Source organism: Mastigoproctus giganteus, chromosome 6 (assembly GCF_048544385.1).
Source record: "Mastigoproctus giganteus isolate SK-2022 chromosome 6, ASM4854438v1, whole genome shotgun sequence".
Classification (NCBI taxonomy): Eukaryota; Metazoa; Arthropoda; class Arachnida; order Uropygi; family Thelyphonidae; genus Mastigoproctus; species Mastigoproctus giganteus.
In genome coordinates, this window is record NC_143580.1 from 23,542,745 (window position 1) to 23,557,559 (window position 14,815).

At 36.8% G+C, this 14,815-nt stretch overlaps 1 protein-coding gene across 4 annotated transcripts in view; it reads right to left on the minus strand.

The window, feature by feature from the left end:
• Positions 1-14,815, minus strand: part of unk (RING finger protein unk) — a 308,416-nt gene that overhangs the window by 69,638 nt on the left and 223,963 nt on the right. For all 4 annotated transcript variants that reach the window (XM_090375033.1, XM_090375034.1, XM_090375032.1 and 1 more), the window contains one exon: positions 6,815-7,028. In XM_090375033.1, the coding sequence (XP_090231159.1) occupies positions 6,815-7,028 (214 nt within the window). The remainder of the gene's footprint in view (positions 1-6,814; positions 7,029-14,815) is intronic.

Consider the following 14,815-nt stretch of genomic DNA (forward strand, 5'->3'; position numbering starts at 1 on the left):
CCTTCCCACCTGGCTACGGAGGCGCCACATTGAATGGATTACAAGAAATTTTTAGTTTCAGAAATTTGGGGAAAATACTCCCTAAAAGTCATCTGAAGAAACCTGAGATGCTCTTTGATAACACAGCACAAAAATAATTTTCTGTCAAAAAATTATGTAAATTGCTAAAACACTTAGTTGTACTCCTCTCAAAAACAAAATTTATTTATTTATTATTATATATATTTTTTATCATTTTTCATCTACTCAGTCTTGAACACTGAGTGGATGAAAATGGACAGAGTTTATTTGGATTTCAGCAAAGCATTTGACTCAGAACCACATGAGCGGTTACTTTATAAGCTGGGACAGGTTGGAACCACAGAGAAAATCCTTACATGGATAGCTGGATGGCTTCAGGGCAAGAGGCAGAGGGTTGTAATAAATTGTTATTCCTCAGATTTGGTTGATGTTAGAAGTGGGGTTCCCAAGGAATAGTATTAGGACCACTATTGTTTTTTGATTTTCATTAATGACATCAATGAAGGGATAGAGGACGTGATGTCTAAATTTGCAGATGTAAAGATTGGTAGAGTAGTTAATGATCACTGACAAGCAGAGCTTCTTCAGATTGACCTAGACAGTTTTCAGAGATAGACAGAAAAACAGCAGCTATGCTTTAATCCAGCAAAGTGTAAGGTATTACACCTGGGGAACAGTAACCCCAAAATAACTTATACACTTGGTGGAGTTTAACTAAAGCCGGTAGTGGAGGAAAGGGACTTTGGTGTTATGATCAGCAGACATGAAGTTCTGTGAGCATTGTAAATAGGTTGCAAGGAAGGCCCATTGTGTCCTATTGATGATTTATCTAGCAATTGCTAGTTGAGGCAAGGACGTCATAATCCCATTGTATAGGCTATTGTCAGACCACACTTTGAATACTGTGTTCAAGTATGGACACTTGCACCTACAAAAAGACATCAAGCTTCTTGAAAGGGTCCAAAGACGGGTAACTCGCCTGGTGAGATCGGTAAAAGGGCTTCCATATGAGGGCAAACTTTGAATATATGAGTTGCAGAACTTGGAAACTAGGCACCTCAGAGTAGACTTGATTGAGGTGTTTAAGGCTTCTGAGAGGCATAAGTAAAATGAATGAGGATGAAATTTTCACAGTTATGATTCTAGAACTAGGGGCCATAATTTCAAGTTAAGGGGAGAGATGTTTAGACTGGAATTGCAGGAAGTTTTATTTTAGCCAGCAAGTTATACATCGATGAGCCAAAACAGCTCGTACCCAGTAAGGCATAGATGCTATAAGATTTCTGAATGTGTCTCGTGGTATCTGGTACCAACATGTAACAAGCAGATCCTTTAACTCCTGTAAGGGCCATGGTTGAGACGCTGCAGATCGGAGTTGCTGTTTCAACACAAACCACAGATGCTCGATGGGACTGATGTCTGGAGAATTTGGAGGCCAGGGCAATACCTGGAAGCCTTCATATTCCGTGAACATGTCTCAAACAATCCAGGTGGTGTGGCATGGCCAAGGAAGTGAAGCCAGTCGACATCGCTGGATAGTGCAGTGTCGAGTCAGTTTGGTGTGACATAAGCATTGGGAGATCAAAATTGAAAGTAGGAGTGTGTTATTGGCCTAATGACTCTGTACAGAGAAATAGAGTGGCCAGTAAACCAGTGTCTTATAATGGGGGATTTTAATTTACCAGATACTGACTGGAATTTGGGGGTGGTCACTCACACACTAGCAAGGCTTTTGTGGATTTATTGGATGATTGTTTTCAACAGCAGCATATTCGAGAGGCAACTAGAGAGAGTAATACCCTTGATCTGATTATCAGCAGTGATTCTTCATGCATTAAGAATCTGAAGATAAAGGAACCACCAGTTGGCAGTGATCAGAGTTCTGAAGTGGGATTTACTCAAAGAGGTAACTACCATCAAGGGCAAAGGGAAGGGATTTTACTTTCGTAAAGGTGATTAGGGTAGTCTGAGACAGTATTTAAATTCTATACGGTGGGACCAACTGATGATGTTACCAACAGCATATTCAAAATGGAAAGCATTCAAAGAACTTATCTTGGAAGCTACTAGGCTTTACATACCAACTAAGAAATATTGTTCAAGGTTTAGCCCTAAATGGATGTCAGATTAACTAATGCGACAGGTTGCAAAAAACAAAAATGCATGGGATACATATAAATTAAAGGTTACATGGAAGCTTATGATAGATATAAACTAGTCTGTAATCAAGTCACAAAGGAGGTTAGGCAAGCAAAGGCAGATTACAAGAAATCTTTGGCAAAGGATGCAAAGAAAAACAGCAATGAGTTCTTTACTTACGTAAACTCTAGAAGGAAGGGGATAAATCAGATTGGCTCACTGGATATTGATAGTTCAACTGTTGATCCTGCTCAGGTGGCTAACAAACTAAATGAGTATTTTGGGAGGGTTATTCAGGGAGGGGAATGCCAGAGGTGAGCTAGATGATTTTGTAATAACTGAGAGGAAAGTGGAGGAAAAATTGTTGAAGATAAACATAAAAAAGGACCCAGGGTGGATGGGATCTATCCAGTTATATTAAAGGAGGCAGCAAAGGAAGTAAGCAAGCAAACCCTTAGCCATAATTATGAGAGCTTCCTTGGACTCAGGGGAGGTACCCATGGACTGGAGATGTGCAGATGTGACCCCAATTCACAAAGGAGGATCAAAGGGTGACAAGTAATTATAGACCTGTTAGTTTAACTTTCGTTCCAGGAAAATTAATGGAGGCACTGGTTAAAAAAGCACTGCAGGATCATCTAAACAAGACTTCAGTTATAGCTCAGACACAGAATGGTTTTGTTAAGGGAAAGTCTTGCCTACAAATTTGATTGGATACTATGATATTGTCACAAAGGAACTGGATGCAGGGAATAACTTTGATATCATATACAGTCAGTCCTCATATAGCACGATAGTTGTGTTCCTAGAAACTCTCTTGCAATGCAAAATCGTGCAATATAAACAACAGGTCCTATGGGAAAATTAGGGTTAGGTGCTGACCACCCAAGATTGAACACACATTGGTAACCAAAACATTACCAAACACAATAAATAATCGTAATAAAATACTTACGTATTAAAATATGTAACGATTTTTAACGATTAAAATACGTAATAAAAAATAATATTATAATTTTTTATAATATTTTTATTATTATTATATTTTATTATAATATAATAAATAATAAAAAATACGTAAGTATTTTTTATGAATAAAATACTTATTTTATTACGACTATTACGTAATAAAATATTGCTAATGCTTTTGCTTCTATCATAAGCAAACTTGTTTTTTGTTTGATTTTCTATCCAAACAGATGACAGCCGTTCCATCTATTCCAATTCTTTGTGTCTTAATCTAATGGTTTTTAATTACACTTTGAGTTGTTCCTGCTATGAAAGCTGTTTTTATTTTCTCTGCATTCTTTGTAATTCTCAGGGTTGCCTCATTTAGGTCTGTATCACGTGCAATATCACATGGTCTTTCATTTCACTTAAAGCATTTCACAATTTCATATTTCTTTTCTCTATCGACAGTGGAGGACTGGCCATAAGCCTTGCCGGGAAAACCCCGGTGGGCCGGTGTGATTTTGGCCATAAACCTAGTATGAGGCCACTATAAATATTCCCGGGTAAGAATTTTTGACCCAGTTCGCCTCTGTTTATCGATATTGCTTTTCTTTTTCTCTCTGAATCTGCAGTGTCTTCACCAGGATGCCTCCTTTTCACACCTTTTATGTATTTTACTAATTTTTAGGGAATAAAGCACAATTACAAAATGAGGAGGCAAGCTTGATACACATAAACAAAGCTGCGCGCATGTAGCAACTGAATAAACAACACTGTAAAGGCAGAGAGAGATACACTATTAACACCTCACATTTTACTAAAGCACATTTCTGGGGGTTACTACCATAAAACAATAAAAACAATTTCCAGTTGTGTTTCTGCTAGTGGAATCTGTTATAAACTGGTAATAAACTCTATCTAATTGCATTTGCAATTACACCGATAGCTGGAATTTTGTGGGTTTTTACGTTATTATGGTGAAATGTGGCCATCTTCACTGATATAAAAAACATAAATACATTTTCAGAATCTTCTCTTCATTCCTATCGTGTTGCATTCGGTTGGGGTGATTCTGCCATTTCCTGTAAAAATTTTTCGACTGCCATTTCTTGTAAACACAAAGGCAAATCGTGCATAAGCGAATTCGGTTCGTGTTATATAAGATATTGTTCCCCTATTTATAAATCGTGTATGATCGAATTCGTTTAGTGTAAACACGTGTTATATGAGTACTGACTGTATTTGGATCTTAGAAAGGCTTTTGATACTGTTGCACATGGAAGACTGCTGAACAAATTGGAGCAGTGTGGCATTGGAGGCAAATTGCTGCTATGGATAAAGGGATGTTTGAGTGGAAGAAGACAGAGTGGTAAATCAATGGACACTACTCATCGTGGACTAATGTTATTAGTGGAGTCCCTCAGGGTTCAGTATTGGATCCATTGTTGCTTTCTGTATTTATAAATGATATTGATGAGGGGTATATCAAGGTTGGCAGGGTTGTTAAGGACACTAATGACAGTACACTGCTGCAACAGGATCTAGAAAAGTTGGGCAGATGCGCTGAGAGGTGGCAAATGAAGTTTAACATTGAGAAATGTCAAGTACTACATATGGGAAGCAGTAACCCCAGAGTAACGTATCAACTCTGTGGTACTACAGTGACAGTGGTAGAGAACGAAAAGGACCTGGAGGTAATTGTGCAGGCAGATATGAAGTTTTCTGAGCAGTGCAGATGGGCTGCAAGAGTAGTTCAGGGTGTCTTGTCAATGATATACAGGAATTTTTCTAGCATTGATAAGGTGATTATACCCTTGTATAAGGCAATGGTTAGGCCGCACCTTGAGTACTGTATACAAGTCTGGAGGCCTCATTTTAAGAAGGATGCAGAGCTCTTGGAACGAGTACAGAGAAGGGCAACAAGATTAGTGAATGGAACAAAGGGTTGCTCTTACGAAGAAAGGCTTAGGTTTTGCAAATTACAGTGTCTGGAGACTAGGCACCTGCGAGGTGATCTGATTGAGGTGTATAAAGCCTTGAATGGTTTGAGCATGCTCAATGCTGATGGGATTCTTCCCTGCTGCTCAGAATAATCACCTGAGAGGTCATAAATTCGAATTGAGGAAAGAGAAATGTAGGATAGATGTGTGGAAGTTTGCCTTTAGCCAGTGGTTGGTTGGTTGGTTGATGGAACAGACGTCCATCCTTTGTTGTGGAAGTTGATAGCCTAAATAAATTTAAGGCTGAGCTGGACAGGTATTTGGAACGAATGGAAGGGTGAAATGGGAGGTTTTTTTTTTTTTTTTGGCTGATGCTGCATAAGCTTGCTTTCTTGCATCATATGCCTCTACTAATGCTAATACATTATTCTGCTGAAAGATGGCACTGCCAGAGGTGAAGACCATTGCCATGAAAGGGTGCACCTGGTCAGCAATGATGTGTAGGTAGGTGGTAGGTGTCAGAGTGTCCGGCACATGGATGACTGGACCCAGGGTATACCAGCAGAACATCGCCCAAAGCATGACACCGCCACAACCGTTTTGTTTTCGTCCCACGGTGCATTTAGGTGCCATCACTTCCCAAGGTCAGAATTAGCCTTTCATGCCATTAACAAAAAACATACTTTTTTATTCAATGAGGCCAAAATACTTAATGTCCAACACAATTATATGCGATTATTAATTGCAGAAACCATAGAAATTAAATTTACACGAGAATTCTGTTAATGTTCGTCAGCCATATTTGATCTCTGATGCGTGGACTTTTACGCGCATCGTGAAGACAAATAATCACTATTTAAGGTTCATGCTCAACCCTATTCGGTAAGTTTCATTCCTGTGATGACGACAAACGGTCGAAAAGCTTTGTCAGCTTCAGGAAGGAAAATCGTTTTGAATAATTTCGTTAGATTCTTTTTAATTGCATTAAATTGATTTTTAATTGTGTTAAATTGGTTTTTAATTATTTGTTACTCTAATGTAAGTTTTTCGATTTTTTCGTTTTAATTTCTGGAGAGTATCATACGGAAGTGTTCTATGTACTATATTGAGGTAAACTCCTCTTATTATTTTACAAATAATAGTATTATACTATTATAATATATAATATTATACGTTATAATAGTATTCTATTCCATATTGTATAACAATGGCGGCAAATTATGAACGTAAAATCTAAGGACACTAAGTATTAACTTTCAAAATTGTTATCTAAATTCAAAATAAACCACAGAGCTTGGCTAGAAGTATAAAGCTACTTATAGAAAATAATTTAGTAAAACAATTAAATCAATAAAATGACTAAATTAATTAAAAACTTAGCGTTCGCTGGAGCTGCAAAAATTTTGACTAATGTGGTAGTGAAATTGAAAAAGGACAAACCAGAATGTGGGGAAAAAGTAATCAAAATTTTTTAAAATCTTTTTCAAAGGGCACAAAAGGCATGAACACAATGAGTTTCTTAGAATTTTGAAAATTGGGAGAATATATATATATAAATAAAAAAAAAAAAAAAATATATATATATATATATATATATATATATATTTTTTTTTTTTAGTTTTAAGCCTGGATAAAAAGAATGGGAAAAAAAAAAAAAATTTTTTTTTTGTTCTTTTTATAATTCAATTTTCAGCAAATGATTTATTTAGCATGTAAAATCAAAATTTATTTTTTAATTGAAAAGTCATTAAAAATAAACTCACCTACTACTGATTCGACTGTATCAGCTGCAGGGTAGAAGGAAGTTGCTAAGGGAGACATTGCTGTTTTTAAAGATATTGATGATGACGATGTTGTTGATAACGGCCCAAGATTAACACCATAGGCTAAATATACACTCTGTTTCCTTCTAGCTTTTTCTTGGGGGTCAATTGTTGTATCATTATCTATAGCTTGAAGTTGCTTTCGTACACTTGCCTAAAAAGAAGAGTATATATTAGGAAAGAAATGCATTATAATTTATATTATGTTAGCAAAATCTGATAACATGCTAAAGGGAAATCAGTCACATCACTCAAGCTTAAATACTTTCCCACACACTATATTGTAGTCAAAACAAATGAAAATTTGAATTTTACTAGATTTCAATTGTACTTTTTCTTTTTTTTCTTTTTAGGGGGGGGGCACAAGACAGAATGGAGTGTATAGACTTTGTAATCAACCAATCCCTCTAGAAAGGGACAAAATTAAGGTATGTGAAATACCACATGTGAAAAAGTGGAATTTAAAACAGGAAACATATTTTAAGTATGGGATGAATATTTTGACGAAATGCTAAATGAAGGAGGAAAAAAGTTTAAATGGAGGAAAATTTGGGATGTTATTAAAAGGCCACAAAACTAAGCAAAAAAGGCAGCTGCTGGTGATGAAATTATACTGAAAACCTGAGGGGAAGAAGAACAAATTAGAATGTCAAAATTAGGGGAATTTCATTCCTTAATACATCACATAAAATCCATGCAAGAACTTAGAAAAAGAGGATTAGACATCTTGTTGAATATAATTTTGGAGAAGTCACATTTTAGGCTAAACCTGGTGTGCCAGATCAAATATTTGTACAGAAAAATTGTAGAAAAGTCACGGGGAAAAAAAAAAAAAAAAACTAGAATTTTTTGATCTGAGAAATCATATGACCAAGTAATTAGAAATCAAATTACCAAATTTTATAATATAGCATCAAGATATACAGGGTGTCTATAAATTATTCACTTTATTATGAAGCTCAATTGAAATTTTAATGATAAAGCAACTAATAAAAATAAAATAATAATAAAACAATTAATAAAACAACTCAAAGAATTTATCATGCAAGCACACTTCAATAAATTTCCACATGGGCACCACTGGCAGAACCTAGTATGTCAAAATGGTAGCTTATTTCATTCTGAGTATTCTTGAGAAATGGCAGTCAAGGCCTATTCAATTCTATGACATTGTTAATTTTTTTTGCATACACCCTGTCACTTTATATAGCCCCACACAAAGAAATCCATAGATGTGATATCTGGGGAACAAGTAGGTCATGGAATGGGATCATCCTGGCTGATCCATCAGTTAGAAAATTTTTGATTAAGGAAATCGCCCAATGCAAGCTCCAGTGTGGCGGTGCCCAATCTTGTTGACAGAACACATTTCTGCATATTTTTGAGCTGAAGTGCAGCATACAATTCAAGCATCTAGGTAATTTGCAGAGTTCATAGGGATTGGAAGAAAGGGCCTGGATATGGAAGAAAAATGGCCCACTCAGTAGACTGAAGTGTGCTCCACACTTTTACCTTGGGACCATCACACTTGTGTTTACAAACTGAGTGGGCATTTTCAGATCCACGTGTGCAACAATTGTGTCTGTTAACTCTATCAGATGGAATATCACTTCATCATTGAAAATGCACATTTTTCAGAAAGTGTTATCTTTGTCTATACAGCTGAGAATGTGGACAGCAAATTCTTCTCATTGTGATTTGCTGCGAGGCTTAATTTCCTGGATGATCTTCACTTCACGTAAGCACAAAGTTTCAATATCTTCTGAACCACCCTATGAAATGTTAGCGGTATTCACAACTGCAGGCTTGCTAGTAGATACATTTTATAGGGGGCGCCTCCGTAGCCAGGTGGGAAGGAGCAGCAGTGCGTCGCACATGCTTCTTGATTAGACCGGGGTTCGAGCCCATCACCACCAAATATGGAGGATGCGGGAAGGTCAGGGAATGACCACCGCACATCCCGGAGCAATATGGCCTTAGTTGCTAATGATCCTAAAAAAAAAAAACCAACCAACCAAACATTTTATAGGATTTTGGGTAAACACTTCCCAAATTTTCAAAACTTTACTTGCAGATACACTAAGCCTACATACTTCTTTCTGGTGTAGCACGCTCCGGTTTCTTGACACTGTTTCAACTATTGCCTCATTGGCTATTCTGTAGGTGGATCTTTCTGGAATTATCACTGAAAATGCATCTTTACAGTCACTGGAAATTTGGTATTCTACTACCAACAACACACACATTGCTTTCTCCTGCACTGTTGCCATTTTAATGCTGTACTGTTACAATGCTTGCTGGGATCAAGGTGGCCAACTGCATGAGGAAAAAAAACTCACCAAGTTGCTTTGATAACTGCATCAACCTATTTTAAGATACCTATTACACTAAAATTTTAATCAGGCTTCATAATAAAGTGAAAAATTTACAGGCACACTGTATAATCTTTTATGGCATATGTCTTTCAAGGTGCATGAAAATTCTTTACGTGAAAAAAAGAAAAGTTCTTATAACTACAGATGTGTAATTTTTATAGAAGAACTCTTTATTGCATAAAATTACAATTATACACCCTGACTGTTGGAAACAGCAAAATTTAACGTTAAACTAGGATCAGTATGTCATGATCCTGCATTGTGAATTTTTGATACAGATTGAAAAAGATTTCAGAAATATGGCCCTCGAGTGAATTTTTTAAAATTTAATTAATTTAGTTTCATCATTTTTCTAAATCTGAATTCCAGAGAATTTTGGATTTTTTTTAAACCTAAATTGTTCAACAGCCAACATCTCCCACACTAATTTAGCACTGTTTATAACATAATGATCACTGTTAACAAAAATCACTAAGTACCTCAAGTCCTCTTTGTATTTGCAAAAACCATATGGCCCACATATGATTCTACTTTTTCAGGTAGATAATGTTGAAATTAGTATTAGTAGTGGCAAATGATGCAAGGAAGTGAGCTTATACAGCATCAGACAAATAAAAAAAAATAATAATAATAAATAAAAATTCCCTCCAACTGTTTCCCTAGTTCTTCCTTGAATTTATTCAAGCTATCCACTTCCACAACAACAGATGGAAGATTGTTCCAGCAATCACCTGTTGGATGAAGGTAAACTTCTGCACATCTATTCTGCAACAATCCATTCTCAATTTGAATTTACATTCCTGCATGTACATAGTCTGAGCAAGAGGAAGAATCCCATCAGCACTGAGTTTGCTCAAGCCATTCAAAGCCTTAAACACCGCAGTCAGATCACCTTGCAGGTGCATAGTCTCCAGATGTTGCAATTTGCACAACTGAAGCCTTTCTTGGCAAGAGCACCCCTTCGTTCAATTCAACAGTCTCATTGCCCTTCTCTGTACCTGTTTCATGAGCTGTCCTGACAGCATGTCTGCACTACTCAAAGAACTTCACATCTGACTGCACAGTTAACCACAGATCTTTTTCATTTTCCACTATCTTGGGTGTAGTACCAAACATTTGGTATGTTATTCTGGGATTAAAAAAGTAAAGTAAAGTGCAGCCATTATCAACCCACTGCAGGATGGAAGCCTCCTCAACAATTCATGCTGAGGGAAATGGACCATAATCTGCCACGCTGGTCCAATGCGGGTTGGCAGATCGACCGTATTCAGCAGTCAGGGGCTTGAACCCCGGTCTACTCAAAGAGCGTGTGCTACTGCACTCCCGCTCCTGCCCACTCGGCTATGGAGGCTACCCATATACAGTATCTTTCATTTGTTAATGCTCAACTTCAATTGCCATTTCTCAGCTCATCAGCCTAATTTTTTCTCGATTTTGTTGCAGGAGTATTACCTTAATTACTGTCATTAACTGTCCTGCCACCCTTTGTATCTGCAACCTTAGACATTAATCCTGATATACCTTCATCAATAGACCAAGCACTGAACCCTGTTGAACTCCTCTAATAACATTAATCTACAGAGAACAGTGTCCAATAATAACCACTCTGTCTTCTCCCACTCAACCATCCCATTATCTATATCAGTAACTTGTCCTTAATGCCACACTGCTCCAATATGTACAGTCAGCGCCAGAACTAGGCAATCCTACTCATGGGGCAAAAGTGTTATAAGTACATTCCCATTATATGCAGGTAGTCAATCTTTCAGTAGCATAGCTAGGGTTGTTGATGCCTGGGGGCAACATGTCTTCCTAGCGCCTCTGATTGTGACAGATAATTCCTTCAGTTTGCACCCATGAAGCTCAGCACCCTGGGGAAATTCCCCCTCTGCACCTGGCTTGCTATGCCCCTACAATCTTTATGAATTTATAAAAATTACTATTGTAACGGTCTATGATTTGCATATATTTATTAATAAAATAATTTAAATAATACAATGAATGTGACAAAACAAAAATATCAAAGAAAACTTACAAATATTTGTTTATATCTACAGAGAATTTAATTCTATATAAACTACAAAGAAAGTATATATAACTACAAAAAAATTAGAAAACCAGATAGTTTGTGTTTATATATCTAGTTGTTTGTTGTTGTTATTTGGTTTTTGGGAGCATTAGCAACTAAGGCCATTGCTCTGGGGATATGTGGTTGTCATTCCCTGACCTTTCCACATTCTCCGTATTTGGTGGTCTTGGGCTCGAACCCCAGTCTAATCAACAAGCGTGTGCTACGCGCTGCCGCTCCTGCCCATGGAGGCACCACTATATATCTAGTATAAAATTATAGAAACAAAATATTGCAAAATATAGTACTTTTAACATTATAACATAAACTAAAAAGGTGCAATGAAGATGTATTGTTTTAACTGAATTTTTCTTGCTTTGAAGGACCTTTCACAAGAAGCTGCTGTTACAGGCAGGGTAAGAAAACTTCATAGCACTATTTCTATATTTAGATAAGGTTCTATTTACTCGTGAACGAATTGGAGAAGTTGTAAAGGGGTTACAGATTTTACAACCTGCAGAATTGATAAAACATGATTTTCCAAATATCAACAGATATTTGAAAAAATTAATTTTCAAATATCTGTTGGACAAACCAAAATGTTGGACGTTACAAAATGGGCCATACTTTATAGAGGTTTGTAACTGGAGTTTCTCTGTTATTTTCGAAATTTGTAAAGCACTGTTCCTCCCTGATATTTTTTTCCGTAAGTGATTATAATTCCCTTTTTTCCCTCTCACAAAAATTTCTGGAATCATAAATAACACATACAAAGACAATGCAGTATTTCCTTTAATAAAATTTTTTATTTTAAACAAAGAACACAAGTTGACCAGAAGCTACACTGGTGTTCAAAGAAAGTGCATCACCTAGGAATTTCACATTTCTAACCCTTTTTTGCGGTGGTATGTTACATTAATGACTAGCATCACAAACAGAAATATAAATGAAAGATATTTATTAATAGTTAAGGCAAAGCTAAGTAATATTTGACAGGTCTTCTCAAAATATTCTAAAATGAGCATTTGCAACCTTTATACAACAGTTTTAGTAAACACGACAATTATGGCTGAAATGTTATGAGAAGCCCTCAATTTGCTTCAGTTTATCATTTTAAATGGAAAACAAAATGAAAAGGTCACCAGGTGCAAACTAATATTTAGTTGAACCACCTCTGGCCCTGATGACAGCAGCATACCGTCGAGGCACTGACAAGATCAATTTCTGAAGATAATCAACTGATAGTTCGTAGTTCCAAACACAAATTATGGCTTCCTGAAGTTCAAAGAAGAGTGTTTGATTTCTTTTTGGCAACTGCAGATTCCACACAATGCCAACAGTTCTGAATAGGATTCATGTCTGGGCTATTTCCTGGCCAGACAACAGTTGTAATGGACCGTTCTTCCAACCATTTTTTCACCTGTAACAAATGTAAACACATTACTGTCGAACCTCTAATGCAGAAATGAAGCTAAAGTAACTACAGAAATGCCTATTTACACTTTTTGCCCGATGACAAGGAGCAGAGTTGTCCTGAAAGATGCAGTTATTTGGCAGGTTGAAATGGTCTCTAATGGTTGGCAGCAATTTGCTTTCCAATATAGCCAGGTATCCACTGGCATTTACAGAACCTTTTATAAACTGCAGGTGACCTACTCCGTGATACGAAATGCATCCCCATATCATTTGGCTGGTAGGGAATTTCACTGTAGACACTATACAGTCTGGATGGTATTCTTCACCACATCTACAGCGAGTCGTTTGTCTCCCATCAAAACTATGCAGATTGAATTTCTTCTCATTCGAGAAAATAACTGGATTCCACTGCTCGGGGGGGGGGGGGGGTCCATTTGACATGCTCCTCACACCAAATTAATCGGGCCTTTTTCATTTTTTGTGTGAGGAGGGGCTTCTTCTTAGGACAATGGGCTACAAGTCCATTTTTGAAGAGGCATCTTCTGACTGTTACTGCACTTGCTACCACTCCTGTATGTTCTTCCCATTCTCTTTTCGGCTCAGACGAAAAGGTTTTATGGTTTTTAAGGCATAAGCACTTCAAAATGCGTCCTGTTTTGGCATAGAGATTCATTTGCATTCGGTTCCTTTTTTTCCTATCAGCAGAACCAGTATTCTTGAGTTTGGAAAGAAATCTACTTGCTGTCGACTGATTACAAGACACTCTATAAGCAATATGATGGGAAGAACATCCTTTCTCACATACAGCAACAATAGCACTCTTTCTTCGTGGCGTTAACCGCACGTAACTTGCCATCCTGATAAAAGCAAGGAATGAATGCAATTCTTGCAGAGCATGCTTATATGGCTGAAAGTAACAGCTGATGCAATATTATGTCATAGCCTATGCATGTCAATCTTATCTGATGCAATCCGTAAGAAATATTGCCATATACTTATGCTATTCGGACGACAATCACAATTTTAAAGGGTGATGCACTTTCTTTGAACACCAGTGTATAACTAGTCTAAAGCACCCTTAAAATGCTGCACCTGGGGGCTGATGTCCCGCTTACCCCACCCTAGTTCTGGCTCTGTGTATATCAGTCTTTTACGTGCAAAAGTATCAAAAGGGTTGTTGAAATCTAAGTATATGATATCAAAATTATTTTTTGCATCCAGTTTCTTTGTCACTACATCAGTGTATCCAATCAAATTGGTCAGACAAGATCTTTCCTTAATGAATCCATGTGACTGAAGTGTAATTGCATTCCTGTCTAGATGGTCCTGCATCACTTTTTTAACCAGTGACTCCATTACTTTCCCTGGAACAGAAGTTAACAGGTCTGTAATTACTCGTGTCACCCTTTTATCCCCCCCCCTTAACTCAACCTAGCAGAGGTTTACAAACTGTGTTCCATAGAATCCTTTAGTTCAAAGGTACTGCAAATCTTTGTTTGATTTTTTAATTTTTTTTATATTAAGTATACACTGTATATTACTGTTTTAATATATTGTAGTTCAACATATTAAAACACTCTTAGTTTTAAAGACTTAGCATTCTGTGAAAAAACTGAATTCCTGAAATGCTCAGTAACCAAAAAATGGCTGTAAAGCACTGTGTTAGAGAACTAACAGGTGAAGGCCTGTTATTATGACCTAAGATTGTTTGTTGGGACAAACTTCTATCTAGTCTTGTTTAGGTGAGTAGTTTAAATAAATTTAAGGCAAAATCAGAAATTAGAAGGGCTGGACAGATGAGATGGGAGTGGTTTTTTTGGGGTGATGCTATGTAAGCTTGATTCCCTGTATCGTTTGCCCCTACTAATACTAAGCTATCCCCCTCATATAGTTTGCTAATTCAAGTTTAATAGTTAGAACCTGATCAACATAAGTTAGAAAATTCTTCATAACCAAATATAATACTGAATGTCAATCTCACAAAACAATTAAGATGCACAAGATTTTCAAACATCCAGTGAAAATAAACAAAGTTGATGCCAGTAAGCTTTGATGAGGAAAATACCAATTTTCTCAATTTAT